Genomic DNA, 20,738 nt, shown 5'->3' on the forward strand with positions numbered 1-20,738 from the left:
CACGTGTTTATAGTGGACATTGTTTGCAGCTTTATTATATAATGTCTTGTAACTATAGTAAAAAAAAAATCAACATCAATTAATATACAAAAATATACAGTATGCTGATATGATTTGTAATGTACAGTAAGGGTCAAGTATTTATATACACATACAGGAAAACAGGATACAGGATATTTTGAATTTCTGTATAAACATGCAGTTAATATTCTTCCAGATCATTTTTTTTTATTATATCGAAGACAGTTTTACATTTTAAATTACAGCATACTAGTAAAATATATGTGAGATAAAAAGATTAAATAAAATATCACATGTTAGAAAACATTGATGTCTTTAAGTTATATACAGCATGATATAGTGTACACTATATTTTTTTGACAATACAAAGCAAGCTCTTTGCTTAAAGAATATTGTATTGTCGCTGTTGATGGTTATTATATGTAATGGCAGTATTTGTGGGTCCAGGACCAGTTATAATGCTGAAAGGGTGCCTAAGCAATTGAAGCAACAATATTTAAGAAAAAAAAAAAAATTTAATCATTTGAAGAAATGGTAGCAAATGAAAGCACCCCTGGCAGTATTAGAGCCTATCCCACTCTCAACTGTCAATTTTGATGGGAAGATTGATCATCATATAAATGTAGAGAAATACTAAATATTTTATGTATTTATTAAACCTATACAGTGCAACTTTTTTTTTTTTTTTGTTATAGTGGCCCTTATAAAGACATGGAGCAATGTTTATTCTTACATTGTCCATACCATATGCTTGGGTCCAAAAGGAGGGACATTCACCTACAGATCATCCCTGCTGAGCTTTCTCTATGTTGGAATCCCAAATATTTGTGTGTCTTTGCCCTGGGCCCTAGCAATATTGCTAAGAACCTCTAAAGATTTTGTGTTCTTTGTAAATAATTGCCACTCTTGTCAATCTGTTGACCTCAGACGTCATGGTACCTCACTTGGGGTCTCAACTCACTAGTTGCACACCACTGCAATAAACTATTATAAATGAATTCAGGTAGCATGGATCATTCAACTTCATTCTTAGAAGGGCTAAGATGTAAGCCTTCAAAGCAGGCAGGATTTAATGGCATCGCTTCTGGTACAGTAGTGCAGGGCAAAGTGATTATGTTCTTCAGAAGAGGTTTATTTAGTGAGGAGTTTAGTTCAGGGTTGTTGGGGTAGGGGCAGAGGCGTAACTAGAACCTGAAGGGCCCCAGTGCAGGAAACCATGAAGGGCCCCCCGGAACCCTAGCAGGGGCCCTTCCCTTCAAGCCTGGGGCTCTTCCCACTGATCCTGGGGCCCTTTACTCCCATTGTGGGGGCCCTTTATTACGGTCCTGCAGCGGGACCCTTTCATAAGCTCTGCAGTGGGCCCCCTTCCTGCCATCTTGGGGCATCTCCACGGTGGTGGAATGCCAGGGCCCGGTCGCAAGTGTGACCTTTGCGATCCTGGAAGTTCACCCACTGGTGTCAGTAGTTTTTATTTTTTGGTATTTTAATTGTATTATTTTTTTACCATTTTATTTTATTATTTTACAATGTCACTGACTATGACTCTGTCCATTCAGAAAAGGAAGGAGCTGGTAAATTACATATTTACCGCCCCCCTTCCTGGTTCTCTGTGGTGACACCTCCCCTGCAGCAGCCGGCAGAAGAGGGGAGGGAGCACAGTGGGGGAGCAGCACAGTAGGGGGGGGGGGACTAGGGGAGCACACAAGGGCCCAGAGACAGCAGAACACAAGTGAACTGAATAGGAAGAGTGGCGGGGGCAGCATACAGAAGAACCAATCTCCTCCATTTTCCTCCTGCAGCTACAGGAGGAAAAAGGAGGACAGTGATTTCTCTACATGCTGCCCCCGCCGCCCCTCCTATCCAGGTGTACAGGGGAGCCGCACAGGCCCCCTGGAGCATGGGGCCCGGTTGCAATTGCAACCCCTGCAACCCCTGTAGTTACGCCACTGGACCGTAGGGGATTACAGTCTTTAAAGTTAAGGGTAGGTTTTTAGAGTGGAAGTGGAAGGACTCATTTTAAAGGTTAGGTTAAGGATTCAGTTTTAGAAGGGCTAGGAGTAAGGGGGCACTTTACAGTAGAATATAGTGTAGAACATAGGGAGACTTTGTGAAACGTGGAAGTTTTCACTTGTTTCTCTAAAACCTACTGCCTCAAGCTAAAGAAAGGGGGCAATGTTTGTTCTGGTGGCTACATTCCTATTAATTAGTAATGGGCCTGCCCCTAATGATTACTCTGTATTTGTCTGACATTAGAATTATACCTGGGTTAGATGCTCCTAGTGTAAGGAGTGATGGGATATCCTTCACTGGACTCCACAGCATGATGAAAATAATAATATAGCCTGTAAGTTCAGCGGTAATCAAAACCAAGCATGTACAAATGGTGTAGATTTCCCTAAATTGTACAATATGTTTCAGGCATAAATCTTTTGATTCAGTTTTTCTTCTTTAACTCTACTAAATAGGTTGTTTGGCATATGCTTTTGGTCAAAAAGCAGCACTTATTGTAAAATCATTGCTACAGGGGGAAAATTCATCTAAAGTATGTAAGTACTGGATTACACATATGTGTTTCATTAAACACTTTATAATAAATGGCAAACCCCCAAATCATAATATTGTAGCTTGTTCGTGTATTGCCATGTTCCTTGGAGCAGCAATTTGTCAAACATTATAGATTGAATATGTGATTTGATTAGACTTAATAAGAACCATATCAAGTTTACTATTTCTGTGCTGGCTATTTTAAGTACTAAGGCATGTTTATGAGGAAGGCAAGCATACTGGGCATGTATCTGGCCTAAAGAAATCCTGCCGAAATAGAATAAGAGCTGTCTTTTTTTTGTCTTGGGTCTGTCATCCTTATCCTTGCATTACTGGATGACTTACTATCCAGAATAACTTCCATATCCAATGTAGGGATAGATGTGCATACTTGTTCCCGGTCAGTGACTTACAAAGTAGTAAAACAAGGATAACGCTGATAGGCTAGGAGACTTCTTCTTAATAAACATTTTATAGTGCAAGCCATCTTCTTTCCATCTAGAAAGCATCCTTGTTAAAAGGACAACTGTAACTTCACGAAAAAAATTAGTAATCCACACCATTATACAACAGGTTTATCCATTTCTGCATAGATCTCAATTAGGTGACATTGGCCAGTGTGTATGTCCTCACATTTCTCTGATCTCCTGTGACATGTAGAACATGTGCCAATACCAGCAATAGAGAATAGTGGCCACCTACTGTCCTGGGAATCAGTGCACAGTACCGTACTTAGTAGTAGCATATATAGTCAGGTCCATAAATATTGGGACATCAACACAATTCGTGCTTTAACTGCAGACTTATAGCTTTAATTTGAGGGAATTTACATCCAAATCAGGTGAAAGGTGTAGGCATTACAACAGTTTGTATATGTGCCTCCCACTTTTTAAGGGGCTAAAAGTAATGGGACAGATTAACAATCATAAATCAAACTTTCACTTTTTAATACTTGGTTGCAAATCCTTTGCTGTCATTTACAGCCTGAAGTCTGGAACGCATAGACATCATCAGAGGCTGGGTTTCATCCCTGGTGATGCTCTGCCAGGCCTCTACTGCAACTGTCTTCAGTTCCTGCTTGTTCTTGGAGCATTTTCCCTTCAGTTTTGTCTTCAGCAAGTGAAAGGCATGCTCAATCGGATTCAGGTCAGGTGATTGACTTGGCCATTGCATAACATTCCACTTCTTTGCCTTAAAAAACTCTTTGGTTGCTTTTGCAGTATGCTTCGGGTCATTGTCCATCTGCACTGTGAAGCGCCGTCCAATGAGTTCTGAAGCATTTGGCTGAATATGAGCAGATAATATTGACCCAAACACTTCAGAATTCATCCTACTGCTTTTGTCAGCAGTCACATCATCATCAATAAATACAAGAGAACCAGTTCCATTGGCAGCCATACATGCCCATGCCATGACACTACCACCACCATGCTTCACTGATGAGGTGGTATGCTTTGGATCATGAGCAGTTCCTTTCCTTCTCCATACTCTTCTCTTCCTATCACTCTGGTACAAGTTGATCTTGGTCTCATCTGTTCATAGGATGTTGTTCCAGAACTGTGAAGGCTTTTTTAGATGTTGTTTGGCAAACTCTAATCTGGCCTTCCTGTTTTTGAGGCTCACCAATGGTTTACATCTTGTGGTGAACCCTCTGTATTCACTCTGGTGAAGTCTTCTCTTGATTGTTGACTTTGACACACATACACCTACCTCCTGGAGAGTGTTCTTGATCTGGCCAACTGTTGTGAAGGGTGTATTCTTCACCAGGGAAAGAATTATTCGGTCATCCTCCACAGTTGTTTTCCATGGTCTTCCGGGTCTTTTGGTGTTGCTGAGCTCACCGGTGCGTTCTTTCTTTTTAAGGATGTTCCAAACAGTTGATGTGGCCACACCTAATGTTTTTGCTATCTCTCTGATGGGTTTGTTTTGTTTTTTTCAGCCTAATGATGGCTTGCTTCACTGATAGTGACAGCTCTTTGGATCTCATATTGAGAGTTGACAGCAACAGATTCCAAATGCAAATAGCACACTTGAAATGAACTCTGAATAAACCAGTCCTGAACGTAATTTTATTTTTTTTTTAAAAATGGCACTAAACTCATCTGCTTCTAAACGACTATAAACAACTCAGTGTACATGGAAAGATAAAATAACGTAGAGGAGAGTTCAGGGGCTGCTGAAAAAAAACGCACGTTTAGGAGCAGTTGGGCGTTTTTTGCGTACAGCAGCGTACATGAAGCCTTACGGTATTGGTAAGTGAACTTCCAATGATTTTATGAAAAGAGCATGTTTCTACCACTTATTCCTATTTAGACTGAATCTTTGAGTTAACATCATATCAGAATAGGTTGAAGTGGACATTACTTTAGAGACTTGATGGCTTGTGTCAGCGACTGCGCTTGTTGTTTCCCAGAGTGCAGAAAGCACTGTGTAGTGTAAGGAGAGCCGCATGATGACACATTGGCTTCATTTAGCAAATCTGCTTGTTCCTGGACTATCCTCTGAACATCTGTGAGTTCAGTGTTTGTAGAAGGGAACATTTTTTGTTGGCCTTCGTTTAAACTATAAATATTTACTTTGTTCCTTTTTTTCTTTTTCCTCTACCTTAAAATCTAAGCTTGTCTACCTTAACAGAAGTATATTATGCTTTCAGAGAAATGGAGTCCCGTCTTTTCATGTAACATTATCTTGCGTGTTCTTATACATTTTGGGTTATCATGGGCCAATAGATGGTCTTAAAATTTGACATGATGATTTTGCTGACACCATCTGTTTTGTTCAGCATTGCTGCAATCCATTGTTTAGAAATCACTGGGGGTTCTTAGGTAATTAAATGCAAGTGTGGAAAAACCCAATCAGACATCTGCTTTAAAAACAATAATCATTGTGTTTTATTTGATGGCTCACATATTTTTCCAGCAACATGAGGTTCCTTCCTATAAAACAAGGAGCAAACTACCCTGCCGGCAGCATACAATGATCAGTGTTTGTTACTATAGCTGGTGGCACTGATCGTTTGAGAAAAACCTGACAGGTTGATTTTACACAAGTCGATCAATAGAGCTAAAGGCCCGTACACACGTACCGATCGTCGGCATACAAACGTCGGCGGACGAAAGATCTGCCGATTGTACGCGTGTTAGTATGGTGCCTCCGACAGATGTCTGCGCACAATCCGCGGACAAAAGTCTTTCGTGCAAACATGAAAATTTTTGTCTGCGGACACCAGAACGGACGATTGTTCGCCTGTCAGTACAGAATTCGGCCGACAGACCGCAGATTTGCAAGACTGGGCATGCTCAGAAAATTAAAAACACAGGGAAAGTTAACCATTACATGACATCACTTCTGCAGTCAGCTGAAGTCTGCAGACAAAATTCTTGTGCTGTCCTTGTGCCGTCTTTGCACTTTTCAACAGACACCGACATCCCGGGGAGAAAAGACGAACATTTGTATGCCGACGATCGGTACGTGTGTACGGGGCTTTACCCATACATGGATCGAAATTCATCCAGTCTCTGCTGAGCTTAGCCAAATATCGATGCATGTATGTATGGCAAGCTTAACAGATGAAGAATAAGGCCCCTTTCACACAGGCGGACCGTTCAGATCCGCCTGTCCGTTTTTTTGGCGGATCTGTACGGTCCCCCCATGCATTCCTATGGGGCATCGGATGTCAGCGGAGACATGTCCGCTGACATCCGACCCGATCCAATCCGTCAAATCTGGACAGATGGAAACCCTATTTTCCATCCGTCCAGCGGATCGGATCGGATGGGATCGGGTGAGAACGGACTGACGGTCCGTTGACATCCGATTTCCCCCATAGAGATGCATGGGGAACTGACAGCTGTGTCTCGCACACAGCGCGGAGACACAGCTGTCCTCCTGCTGCTCAGCGGGGGATCGGCGGCTCGATCCCCCGCTGAGAAAAACGGACTCCGTCCAACGGACGGAGTGTGTGAAAGGAGCCTAAGGTGTAATACTTATCTGGCCTGCTGCCAGAACCTTAACAAGCAATGATGCTCTATAACCAGATGTTATTTTATTGTTATTTAATCAACCAGAGTTGATTTATTAAAACTGGAAAGTGCAAAATCTGGTGCAGCTCTGCTTCTGCTTCTAGGATTTTTTTGTCAAAGCTTAATTGGCTACCATGCACAGCTGCATCAGATTTTGTGCTCTCCAGTTTTAGTAAATCAAGCCTACGGTGTCATTTGTTGCTATGGTGTAAGCGGATGGCTGCTAGCACCATGGTAAAGCTCCACCCCACACCCTCTACTTTGCTGCTGAAAATGTGATGGAAGGGACTGTGGGATTGGGGAGTTTTATGATAAGGGGACTTTGTAATGTTGGGCCTTTGCCTGAGTGAATCTGATGTCGTGGGGTACTCTGATATGATAGAGGCTCTCTTGTATGGAGGCCTCTAACGTATGGAAGGACTCTGATATGATGGGGACCTCTGACATGGGGGAAACTCTGATGTGATGAAGGGATTTTTGAATGTGAAGTGGGCTTTTGACATTAAGAGGGGGGCCTCTAACATGAGGGGGGGGCTCTGATGTAATGAATGGACTTCTGATGTGAAGGGGGGTCCTCTGTCCTAAAAAGGGGACTCTGATGTGAAGGGGAGCTCCGATGTACTAGGAGGACCCTGTATGTGTGGCGGTCATGTCCGTTGTTTCAGGCCCAGGTTTCTAATTAATAAGCAACATTTGAATTTTTCACATTTTAGACTGGGGTGCCTCAAGATTTTTAATAGTTTTAAAGGGTGCCGCAAATTGCAAATGATAAAAGGTTGAGACACTCTGATCTAGCAAACAATGAGTTTAAACATTCCCACTGATTCAGTCTTTTTTTAATAACATGAACATAAAGTCTACCTAGTGGTTGACAAATAGTCTGCACTTTTTGTAGTAATTTAGGCGATTGAGTTTCTGTAGTACAAAAATATACCATTTAAGTCAAGTCAGAACAGGCAAAGTCAAATAGGAGAGCATTCCTATATATGTATAAATAGATTGATAGTCTGAAATCTAAGCCTGATGTACAAATATTTAACTCAGAAGAACACTTTTAACAGAGTATTTGCAGTATTCTCAGCTTTTCATCTCTTTTTTCATTTATTATGTCAGACATTCCATAGTAAAAATGTGGGATTCTATAAATTGTTAGGGCATGTTTCTCTTTTTTGTATGTCTGAAAATGTTTATATATGCTTTGTCATTTCATGATAGAATGCTATTTATGACAGGTCTGTTTGCTTTACCATATAGAAATGCTGACAGGGAAATAAAATATTACAAATATATGAAGAAAAAAAAAAGTATGCTCTGACAACTTACAAGCAGAATTGTCTAATTTCTAGATATCACATATAACAATTATTGAAAAAACTCTTGTATGTAACTTTATATACAATACCCAATTCCATGACTATTGATTATATATGTGTTCACTGTCCAGATGTCTAGAGAGATACAAAGGTGTGGATTTACTAAAACTGGAGAGTGCAAAATCTGGTGCTTTGCATGGTAGCCAATCCGCTTCTAACTTCAGCTTGTTCATATAAGCTTTGACAAAACAAACCTGTCTTCTATGCAGAGCTTCACCAGGTTTTGCACTCTACAGTTTTATTAAATCAACCCCAAAGTATTAATCTCTTTTATGTCCAGTGGTGCATGTGCACTGCAGTTTTCAGTTTTCTATGTAACCATATATACAAGTGGCCACTTTCCCGGCCTTTAATGGTATATACAACCTGTTGACCTCTAGACCAGAAGTTCTTAAACTTTTTAATCCAGGGACCTAAATAAGAAAATCGTTACCATACTGTGACCCAAAAACAGAATGATTACTAAAATGACAACAAAACTAAATATTGACAAAATTGCAATGAAGATATTGTAAAACAAATTGTGGGTACACGTCACCAAACTGTAAGGTTTAGTAAATTCGATTTTTGGTACATTTTCTTTTTGGCTTTTCTCAACTTGTGCTTGGGTCTTTTGACCCTTTTACTTGATTGCCTTGCACATACATGCTGTAGTCTACTATACATGTTTGTACTGTCAACCATATTCGTTTAATTGTTTCACAAGTTTTAAAAGGGCTGATAGTGTCAAAGACATATATTTGATGTGTAGTATCCTCCTAGGTAGGTGCTAGGAAAGGGAGGCCCTGTCTGCTTATCAGGGGGGGGGCTATTTGTTCAGTCAGGCTGTCATGTGTTTCCAGGGTGTCTGTTGTGTTGGGGGAGTCTCCAATGTGTCCAATGGGCGGTTCCTATTGGACAGTGGAGGAAACCTAACCAATAGCACACCAGGGCTTGTATCTATCCCAGAGGGCAGAATCTGCCGCAAAGCACCCTGGGAGAGGGTATAAGTCTGAGGGGAACACATGACGCAGCGTCTTTGGCGGGAAGCAGAGTCCCAGGAGGAGGGTGATGACTGTCTCTCCTCCTGTCAGCGGTAGTGAAGGTTTCCTTGGCGGTCAGCCTGAAGGACAGTAGGTTGAGCTGAGCTGCAGAGAGGAATCCAGTGTGCTGTGGACCGAGTGGAGCTGCTGGGCAGAGGATTCCAGGAAATCAGTGTCGTGAGTACTGTAAACTGCCCAGGGGTCTGCCTAGGAGAGGGGACCACTCCAGAAGGTCAGAGGAATCCAGGAGCCAGCTAACCAGTAGAGAAGGCTTAGAAAAGGGGGTGCCAGAGTCTAAGTCCTGAAGATAAGTGTGTGAAAGAGGGTGCCGGTGCGGGCCCTGAATCGTACAAGTGTTCAGCAGTGCAGCAGTGATAAAGTAGCTACCTCAGCAAGGAGTGCCTAAGAGAGCTTTAAAAGGACTTTGAGTCACAAGGAGGTGATCAGAAGTCAGTTCAGTGTTAAAAGGCAGCAGGCCAGCGTTATCCAGCGCCGACCGGCATCAAGCCAGCATCAAGTCAGCGCCAACGGGCATTTTTTCAGTTGTCCTCTGTAAATTGTGCATAGTTGAGCCAAAGGAGTATCCCACTCATCCCTTCTCCTATCCAAGTTCTCAATAAATATAAAAACCCAAAGATATTGGACTGGTCATTGTTTCAGTGCTCACACTTGGAGAAACATGCACATAGATACTTTTGTTGCACCCGGTGACCCAGGGGGACCCATATCCAGCAAAACAGCTGGGAATTATGCTACAGATGTTTTTACCCTGCAGAAACATAAGCACTCTATGATACAGAACCACATTTTTAAAGGCTATGTCTCAGATTATGGGAGAATACAATATGAAACCTTTTTAAATAAAGTGTGCTATATTATTCACCTCTGGTTTTGCTTTTGGACTAACATGGTTTATGCACAATCATATGGTGACATATCATAAGCATGTCCAAATCCGTAGTTTAAGAGACACTGCTCTAGACTTTTTCTTTTAGCCTGTCCTGCTACTTTCCTTCCCCTGTATGATGACACACGTTTATTCACTGCAGGCCAGGTAGTTTTACACTATTAGCTATTCACATAGCTATTATCTAGCTCAGTGTTCCTCAACTTTTTTTCAGGTACCCTTTAAAATTATGAACAATCTTGAGGCATCCTCCAAAATTATGGACAGTAATGAGGCACCCCATTCTAAAATGTAAAAACTATTCTAATAGTTATACATGTTTTGCAGCAACATCAATACACGCAGGAAACCCAACATTAGAGGGTATTTATTTTTCCCAAGCAAATACACTTTTGCAAACTGGTACTGACTAGTATTCCAATGTTTCTCTTTCCCCTCAGTTTTTCTCCATCACTTAGCTAATGAGACCCCAATGCGGATGGGGAGAGGCAAGGGAGGATCAAACAAGAATGATATTCCTATATCCTCATCAACTGATAATGTCATTGGCCGTTAGGAGGTTGGCAGCTAGAAGGTTGTAATGGTGTAAAAGGAAAACCTGTGGCTTTGTGTAACTAAAGGCAGGTTTCATCTACCCACCAGCTTGTATACAATTTTGGGGCAATTTTTAGGCATTTTGCCAATGCACCCCTGAAGAAATTTCAAGGCACACCAGGGTGCCTGGGCACCCTGGTTGAAAAACGCTGACCTGGCTCCTTGTATTGTGCAAAAAACTGCTCACAGTGAGAATGTTCTGTGGAACAAATAGAGAAAGGAGTAAAAGTGAAAGCTCCTAAATTTTTACCATAGCTGCTATTTAGGTTGATGGTTTAGACCAGGGATCTTCAAACTACGGCCCTCCAGCTATTGCGGAACTACACATCCCATGAGGCATTGTAAAACTCTGACATTAACAGACATGACTAGGCATGATGGGAATTGTAGTTCCTGAACAACTGGAGGGCCACAGTTTGGAGACCCCTGACTATTATCTACCTGCTCTAAAATATGTCTTGATTTCTATTTAAAGACTAATGTGAATGGTACTTCATTTGATTGCACTGTTCAGGAATACCATTACTGGTACTATTAACATTAGTGATTTGTCTCTGTAGTGGCGATAATGAAATAGTATCTATTTCTACTATAATAAAATGTCTATTATTTCCCTTAAGGAAAAAATAAAAGAATGTGCGCAATACATCATTCTAAATCTGGTTAGAAATCTGAGGTGCCTAAAGGCACAGAACCAGCAAGACATGACAGGACAAAGGAGCTTCCATTCTTGTTAAACCATTACAGCCTGAACTCTTCTTTTATAAAAACCTATAGATACATGGTCATCTTATCCACTACAAAAAATTAGAGACAGCAAAATGATTTCCAAAACCTCTCCTCGCTGTCCAAATTGCATGCTAAAGATTATCATACTACTGACATCAAATTGGTCATAGTGCAGCACTGATTTTATCCTAAATAATGAAATCATCTGTTATTATTATTATGCAACCAGGAAGCCCTGGCCTCTTGTGCTGCTAGGCCTCATTGCTGTTGCATGGACTGCACTAGCCAACATGGTTTTGGCATGACTCTTATTGTACTAAAAAAAGATAAAAGTATTTATGCATGCCAAGGCTGTAGTAATCACCATCATTCTGTGCATTAACAGGCAGCACAGATTAAAAAAAAGATGAGTTTGTGAATGACACCTCCCGTGTTTACAAATGGGTTGGACACCCAGGCATTCCCAAGATGTTGTTAAAGTGTATCTCCAACCATAAGCTGGCCATACATAAATTGTAACTTGCCTGTTTCAGCAGGGACCGGCTGAGATTCAATCTATGTATGGGCAGGCTGATTGTACCCAAGTCAATCCATCAATCGACTTAGGTACAACCAGCCTGTCAGGTTTTTTTCACATTCAGTTTCTACTATAAGCTATAGCAGTATAGTGTAATCATTGTGTTCTGCTGGCCAGGAAGGCTTTCCGCACTCCCCTGCTGCCAGGAAATTGACTGTGTTGCTTGGAGAAACCAGTGATTCCCCCGTGGTTGATGGGGGAATGATGCCTCCTGCAGTGCTATTATGTTCTGCCAGTGGGGGGGGGGGGGGGGTGGGATCGGCCACAGGGAGCCTTTCTAGCCGGCAGAACACAGTGATTAGTGGCTTTAGCTACCGACAGTAATTGGATGTAAAAAATTCATCAATGGATACAATCACCCTGCCCATAGATGGATCAAGTCTCAGCTGATTCAGCAATTTAATCAATGTATTCGTGGCTTTATTGAAATTAAATTTTGTATATTTATATGTGTGGATGTATCTGTACATCCCACAAGCCTGAGGTGTGTCATGTTGCAAATTTTCTTTTTAAATACTGAAAACAGTCTGGCTGCCAGTTCATCTGTATATTGCAAGGATATTATCAACCCTTTGTCACATTATTATATCTACCTGTGTTCTGTAGCTATTGCTAATAAAGTCTAAATTTGGTGGAAGTGTCTTAAAACTATGAGGTCCAACATTTTAATAAGAAACATTAAATCTTCCTGCACCAATTGTGTCAATTTTGTCTTCTGTGCAATTGCCCGTTTAGCATTTGCAATTCCAGCCCCCAAATCTAGCTATAATATGGCCTGTAGGCCTCATGCACACAGGACGCTATAAAAATTCTAGCGGCGTTAGCTGTAGAAAGCTGTAGCTGTAGAATGAAAGAAAAAGGGTAGGCATTTTATATGCCCCCTTTTCCACATGGGAGAAGTGGCGGGAGTGGTAGAATTGTCAGTTTCAGGTCAGTAGGTCTTCCCGGGTTTTTTTTCCTCAGGGAAAAAAGGCGGGATGAAGTACCTGAGGTAAAAGAGTCACGTGTAGCTGCCGGTGACTGGGATGCACCTGCAGTGGCGCGGGGAGCTCTGAGGAGAATGTAGGTGGGAAGTTAGAATATAAATAGGTTAGCCCAGCTGTGAGGGGCTTATTCACCTCAGGAGAAGCAGCAGAAGAGGTTCCCCAACCCCCCCCCCCTCCCCTGTTGTCGCGGCTTTTATTACGTGGTGGGTCACCTTTGTTTAAAAAGGGGACAAGTGTTTTATTACTGGATGTTTTAATGAATTTTATTGAATTTTATTTATTTGATAAAGCCTGAGCTGTAGTGGCTGGGCTAGTTTTAATTTGATATTTATTGAATATTTAATCTGTTTTAGACCAGTAATAAATGGCTGCGGCCAGATTAATCCACAATTTTGGTGTCCGCATTCTTTATTTAATATTTATTGTTAAAGTATGATATTATTTAGTGAAGTATAATACCCTGCCTACTGTCCCATGAGTTTTGCAGCTTTTTAGCTGTAGCATTTTGTTAGCTTTTTTTTTTTTTTTTTAGCAAAACTATACTCCCAAAAAAGCTTATGGCTCAAAAACACTGATAAATGCAGAATTGCTGCGTTTTTCAGCGTTTTTAAGCTTTTATCAGTTAGAGCAGTGGTCCTCAACTCCGGTCCTCAGGGCCCACTAACAGGCCAGGTTTGCAAGATAACTAAATTACATCACATGTGATCTAATTTGATGATCAGTGATTGCAGTATTCTTGTCTTCATCTCCCCAAGGTAATACTTAAAATCTGGCATGTTAGTGGGCCCCGAGGACCGGAGTTGAGGACCACTGAGTTAGAGGGCTTTTACAGCTGAAAACCCACTAGTTCTGGGGTTTTACCAGCCAGAAAACGCCCCTGTCAAAAAATGCGTATAACAGCCTATGTGTGCATGGACACATAGGATACAATGCTGGGGAGTTTACTGGCTGCAGAAAAAAATACTTGCAGCCAAAAACAGCAGCCATGAAAACCTCCAGTGTGCATGAGGCCTACCAGTCTAAATAAGTCCATCAAGGGTGTAACAGGAATTGAGTCAGGGACAGGGCTATACTCCAGAGTCAGAGTATTTTGAGCATTTTTAAAGATATGGTTAGGTGGTCCCAGAAGAACCAAAAAACCTCCATTTGAGATACCAATTAACACATGTTTAAGCTGAACCCTAGGAAACCTTTTACTATTCCTTTTTTTGTCTTGGCCTGTAGACTTGTAGTACCAAATTCCAGTGATGATAAAATGTAAAACTGTTCCTGGACCTCCCGCTGGCTAACTGAGCACTGTAAAATATTTATATTAGGTTTTTTCTATGGATTACAAGAGCCACCTGTTAAAACGAGGAAAAAGGCAGCCCTACATGGTGCATTATTCACTCTTTTACTCCAATTTTATACTACATACCCCCAGGCCAGCTGTAGAAAAACTGGAGTTGAATCCACTTCTTTTTAAGATTATTGAATAGACTGTCCTACAAATGTCACATGTCTGTATATACATTAGGGGGGAGTAAACATTCTGTAAAAACACAGCTTGGGAGGCTGAAGTCTATATATCCTTATGTCATATGTTAGCAAACACTTGTCAGGGGTGATTACAGTTCAGGACATCACTGTCAGAATGAAGAGAAACAGTTATTAATGTAGCTGGTAATCTATTTATTCAAGGTTTGTGGGAGCCATAAATGATCTCATATTTATGTTTCCTTTTCTCAGGGAGGGAAGAAGAACTATCAGGGGCCATGTGCAGGACGAGATTGCAGCGGGGGCTGCAAATGCTTTCCAGAGAAAGGAGCCCGGGTAAGCCATTTTTTTTTTCTTTCCATGCTTGATGGAAACATTTGATTCTTACTCTTATCTCTTCCCCTGTTACATAAAGTACATTTGGAGAAACATGAGTACAGTAACATCATGCATCTGTGCAAGATGGAGAGCAGCTGTGGGTCCACACAGCCTGCTGACCTAACACAAGACCTGCAAGACATTGGCTTTTGTCAGCTCCTTTGTAGCTGTCATGCTGGCGAACACATGTTTAAGTCCAGCTGCTTTTTTTTTTAATAACCAAGGGCAGTTTATCTTTACTGTTTGATCAGGTTGTTAGAGAGGGATATAATACTGATTTAATGAGCCTTCCTGGCTGTAGAAGTTCATATAAGCTGCCTAGAATTCCTAATGTATTGGAGAGTAGAGATGAGCACATTTAGGTTTAATTATGGAGAACTAGGAAAATTCTAAAAGTCACAATTTTTTATTTTGATTTGCATACAATATGTGTTTAAATTTCACAGGCAGTAGAGGCTCATGTAGTTTACAGTGCATCCGGAAAGTATTCACAACACTTCACTTTTAACACATTTTGTTATTTTGCAGCCTTATTCCAAATGGATTAAAGAGGAAGTAAACCCTCCTCTGCAACTTTTACCTATAGGTAAGCCTATGATAAAGCTTACCTATAGGTACTGTAAATATCTCCTAAACATGTACAGTTTAGGAGATATTTACCTTACATGCAGCCAGTGACGTCACTGGCGCATGCGCTCTGAAGGAACGGCCGCTGGTGCCGTTCCTTCAGAGCCCCGTGCTGTGACCGTCGGCTCTCGCGCACGTGCGTGGGAGTGATGTCACCGCGGCTCTGGTTATTCAGATGGCCGGATGCCACGATCCCGGGAAACGGGCAACTGAACATGTCGCCCGTCATAGAGGTAAGCGGGCGGCACGGCGGGGGCTCGTTCTAAGGTAAGTATTTCATAATGAGCTAGTATGCGATGCATACTAGCTCATAATGTGTTTCTCTTTCAGGTTAAAAAAAAAAAATGTTCAGGTTTACAACCTCTTTAAGTTCATTATTTTCCTCAGAATTCTACAAACAATAACCCATAATGACTACATGAAAGAAGTTTGTTTGAAATCCTTGCAAATTTATCAAAAGAAAAAAAAATCACATGTACATAAGTATTCACAGCCTTTGCCATGAAACTCAAAATTGAGCTCAGGTGCATCCTTGGACATGATTTGGAAAAGCACACACCTGTCTATATAAGGTCCCACAGTTAACAGTGCATGTTAGAGCACAAACCAAGCCATGAGGTCCAAAAAATTGTCTGTAGACCTCCAATACAGGATTCTATTGAGGCACAGATCTGGGGATGGGTACAGAAACATTTCTGCAGCATTGAAGGTCTCAATGAACACATCATCTGACCTCCATCATCAGTAAATGGAAGAAACCTTTCTGCAGCATTGAAGTTCTCAATGAGCACCTTATCCATGGCCCCTATTATTCATAAATGGAAAAAGTTTGGAACCACCAGGAGCTGGCCGCCCTGTCAAACTGAGCGATTGGGGTAGAATGGCCTAAGTCAGGGAAGTGACCAAGAACCTGATGGTCACTCTGACAGAGCTCCATCATTTCTCTGTGAAGAAAGGAAAACCTTCAAGAGGAACAACCATCTCTGCAGCACTCCACCAATCAGGCCTGTATGATAGAGTGGCCAGAGGAAAGCCACTACTTAGTAACCTGAAGGACTCTCAGACCATGAGAAAGAAAGTTCTCTGCTCTGATGAAACAAAGATTAAACTCTTTGGCGTGAACAGCAAGCGTCATGTCTGAAGGAAACCAGGCACCGGTCATCACCTGGCCATTACCATCCCTACAGTAAAGCATGGTGGTGGCAGCATCATGCTGAGGAGATGTTTTTCAGCGGCAGGAACTGAGAGACTAGTCAGGATTGAGAAAAAGGTGAATGCAGCAATGTACAGAGACATCCTTGATAAAAACCTGCTCCAGAGCACTCAGGACCTCAGACTGTTGCAAAGGTTCATCTTCCAACAGGACAATGACCCTAAGCACACACCCAAGATAATGAAGGAGTGACTATGGGACAACTCTGTGAATGTCCTTGAGTGGCCTAGCCAGAGCCCAGACTTGAACCCGATTTAACATCTCTGGAGAGACCTGAACAAGGCTTTGCACCAACGCTCCCCATCCAGTCTGATGGAGCTTGAGAGGTCCTGCAAAGAGGAATAGGAGAAACTGTCCAAAATAGGTGTGGAAAGCTTGTAGAATCGTACTCAAAAAGACTAGAGGCTGTAATTGGTGCCAATGGGGCTTTAACAAAGTATTGAGCAAAGGCTGTGAATACTTATGTACATGTGATTTTTTTTTCCGTTTTTTTTTTTATTTTTAATAAATTTGGCAAAGATTTCAAACAAACTTCTTTCACTTTGTCGTTATGGGGCATTGTTTGTAGAATTTTGAAGAATTTAATTAATTTTGGAATAAGGCTGTGACATAACAAAATGTGGAAAAAGTGAAGCGCTCTGAATACTTTCTGGATGCACTGTATGTATCCAAGGAGTCTGGATTCATTAATTAGACGGGGGGGGGGGGGGTTCGAGATAGTGACCCTGCAGGTATTTGTTCAGGGGATTTAGTTTCCAATTATTCACCAGAAAACATCAGATTATTTACTATGTACCAGATTCTCTCATTGCATTAGATCTGGATCAAATTATTCCTCTGTTTCTGAGCCATCAGTTTGTATCTATGTATTGAGTTTATCCCAATAGGTGGATGGTCCTGAAATGCTTTCTGCTTCTCTATTCTATACTAACTGAGTGGCAGTGTACTGTAGTTGGCAAATGTATCATTGAAGCTAGAAATTAAATTTATAGATATGATCCACTTGGTTAGAATTCAAAATGATTGGCATGATGAACCATTTTCTCACACAAGAGCTGTTCCTTCTATAGTCGCAATGCGTTTTATGTGTAAAACCTCAGTTGGCATCCCGGAAAAAAGGAAAATCACTGTTCAGTAAAGAGATATCTGGAACATCTGCTGTGTGTCCAATTCCTGTAAATTTGTTGATGGATCAAATGAATAAAATTAGCATGGCAACAAGTGATCTGATATCATTTTTATTTTTTTATGACTGACAAACAATGGCTTAGGGCAGCTTGAGTTCAAGTAAGAGCCCAGCAGCTGCTGTCCATAAGCTGGACCGATCAGCCCTCACATATCTGCCTTTTCTCCATTCAGGCCTGGGCATGGCTGTTTCAACTGGGTTTAGGAGTGTTGACATTGAACTAAAAGCTGTTGGCATCCCCCTTTGTTGGGATGTCACAAAGATTTGGTCTGTTTTTACAATCCATCTGAGAACCAGAGTGCATCTACATCTGCAGTCAAATTGGTAACCATATTAGTTCTCCCTTGCTTGCATGGTGCATTATTTCTCTCCTTAATCCTAAAACATTTTTTTAGTTACATCCAGCAATAGCATAACTTCCTATATCAAGTACTACATAGCCAAATAATTACATCTTCAAAAACAAGATTTGTTCTAAAAGGATCTAATTGAAAGGTGGACATAGCCTTTTTTACAAATATTTTGATATTTGTCAACAGCTTAAAGCTGAAATAGCCAAAACTAAATATTTCCTGCAGTTTCACATTTCTAATAACGTCGGCACAATTGTAGAAATTGCACATTCAACAAAGATTCACTCCCATAACCAGCCCCCACCCCTTAATCTGATTAATGGTAAATGGCTCTTTACCAGTCTGAGCTTAAAGATTTACAATTCCATAGACAAAAATGAAAGGAATTTGTTTCATGTTACAAAAGTCCTCATTTAGAGGGAAAAGGGGAAGGGATAACCACCAATTATCCCCATTCCCATTATAATTGTGTGAGAGACAAATTATGGGTTTGTGTTCTGATTAGCACATGACATGCAGTTTAAGTGCAACAATATATATATATATGCACACTCACACATTATATATGTTTATATATATACCCACACACACTATATTGTCAAAAGTAATGGGACGCCTACCTTTACACACACATGAATTTTAATGGCTTCCCGGTCTTAGTAATATTGATGTGAAAAGATAGAGGGGTAAGTGGGACCTCAAACTCCCCAGTTGTAGAGGTACTCACTAGGGAAAGGGGAATGGGAATAACTGGATTTTTGGATACCGGTATCTTTATTAATTAATATATCTTAGATAACTTTGTTAAAAAGGTATAGCTTTATTAAATATAAAAGACAATAAACAAATAATAATTTATAGAATTATCTGTAAATTATTATTTGTTTATTGTCTTTTATATTTAATAAAGCTATACCTTTTTAACAAAGTTATCTAAGATATATTAATTAACAAAGATACCGGTACCCAAAAATCCAGTTATTCCCATTCCCCTTTCCCTAGTGAGTACCTCTACAACTGGGGAGTTTGAGATCCCACTTACCCCTCTATCTTTTCACATTGACATTTTTCTGGAAGTTGGTACCTTTGTTCTATATATTACTATAGGCATTCAATATTACTTAGTAATATTGAGTTGCCCCTCCCTTTGCAGCTATCACAACTTAATTTCTTCTGGGAAGGCTGTTCACAAGGTTTAGGATTGTGTCTATGGGAATATTTGATGATTCTTCCAGAAGCACATTTGTGAGGACAGGCACTAATGTTGGAAAAGAAGGCCTGGCTCGCAGTCTGCGCTCTAATTCATTCCAAAGGCGTTCTATCGGGTTGAGGTCAGGACTCTGTGCAAGCCAGTCAAGTTCCTACACCCCAAACTCGCTCATCCATGTCTTTATGGACCTTGTGCTTTGTGCACTAGTGCACAGTCATGTTGGAACAGGAAGGGCCATCCTCCCACAATGTAGGGAAATTGTCCAAAATATCTTGGTATGCTGATGCCTTAAGAGTTCCCTTCACTGGAACTAAGGGGCCAAACGCAACCCCTAAAAAAAACAACCCCACACCATAATTCCCCCCTCCACCAAATTATTTGGACCAGTGCACAAAGCAAGGTCTATAAAGACATGATTGAGTGAGTTTGCAGTGGGGGAAATTGATTGGCCTGCACAGAGTCCTAGCCTCAACCTGATAGAATAACTTTGGGATGAATTAGAGTGGAGACTGCGAGCCAGGCCAGGCCAGAAAAATGGTCAAACATTCCCATAGACAAACTCCTAAGCCTTGTGGACAGCCTTCCCAGAAGAGTTGAAGCTGTTATAGCTGCAAAGGGTCGGCCAACTCAATATTGAACCCTATGGACTAAGACTGGGATGCCATTAAAGTTCATGTGCATGTAAAGGCAAGCGTCCCAAGACATTTGACAATATAGTATATATATATATATATATATATACACAGTATATATATATATACAGTATATATATATATATATATATATATATATATATATGCAGTATATTTGCCTTTCAGTGCAGTTACATGTAATACAGTGTGATATAGATACCGTTTCACTGCAGGCAATTTAGAAATGGATGGTCAGTAATAGAATAGATAACGTATCCTTTCACTAGATTGTCAGTTTCGTCAAAACATTTGCTTTAATTGCTTCAAAACAGTTTTTTAAGTCATGCACTTTCCTTTACGTGCACTGGACCATAGTGCTGCAACCAATGCCATTTGGAAGTAACCCATGATAGCAGTATGTCAGTAGCTCAGCCTGGATTAAGCATGTGTTAACTGACACTAATGCCTACTTCCACCACCACTAAAATGTCATGGTTGATGTGTTATTGAGCACACTGGTGTCTTACTTAAAGGGGATTTCCCTTACTTAGGACTCCTCTTACCCCGCTGCTTCAAGCCCCTCAGTCCTTAGAAGCCATAAGTAGTGGTCTCCATATTCATTTGCAGAGATGCCTGCTGGTGAATGTGAGATCTCAATTACTGTAATCCAGTTAAATATAATGATCACACCCTTAGTGTGTAGACAGATTTTGGTCTGCTGAATGGTGCAAACAATAGTTATTTATTTTGGAACTGTAGAAGGTTACAAGAGACACGATTTAAGTAAGCCAAATTTCTTAGGCCTGATTCACACTATTGTGATGTGATTGTGATCTGGTTTCAGATGCGATTATGTAATCTGACTTCTTTGAAATTTTAAGCCTGTGC

The 20,738-nt window shown here is 40.9% G+C and overlaps 1 protein-coding gene across 1 annotated transcript in view; it reads left to right on the forward strand.

Annotated features, from left to right (window-relative positions):
- Positions 1 to 20,738, forward strand: part of LOC309560790 (uncharacterized protein) — a 332,027-nt gene that overhangs the window by 136,445 nt on the left and 174,844 nt on the right. Inside the window, exon 4 of the mRNA XM_082264455.1 lies at positions 14,504 to 14,587. Within this exon, the coding sequence (XP_082120581.1) occupies positions 14,504 to 14,587 (84 nt within the window). The remainder of the gene's footprint in view (positions 1 to 14,503; positions 14,588 to 20,738) is intronic.

This window comes from Pelophylax lessonae (assembly GCF_965119305.1).
Source record: "Pelophylax lessonae genome assembly, chromosome: 7".
Classification (NCBI taxonomy): Eukaryota; Metazoa; Chordata; class Amphibia; order Anura; family Ranidae; genus Pelophylax; species Pelophylax lessonae.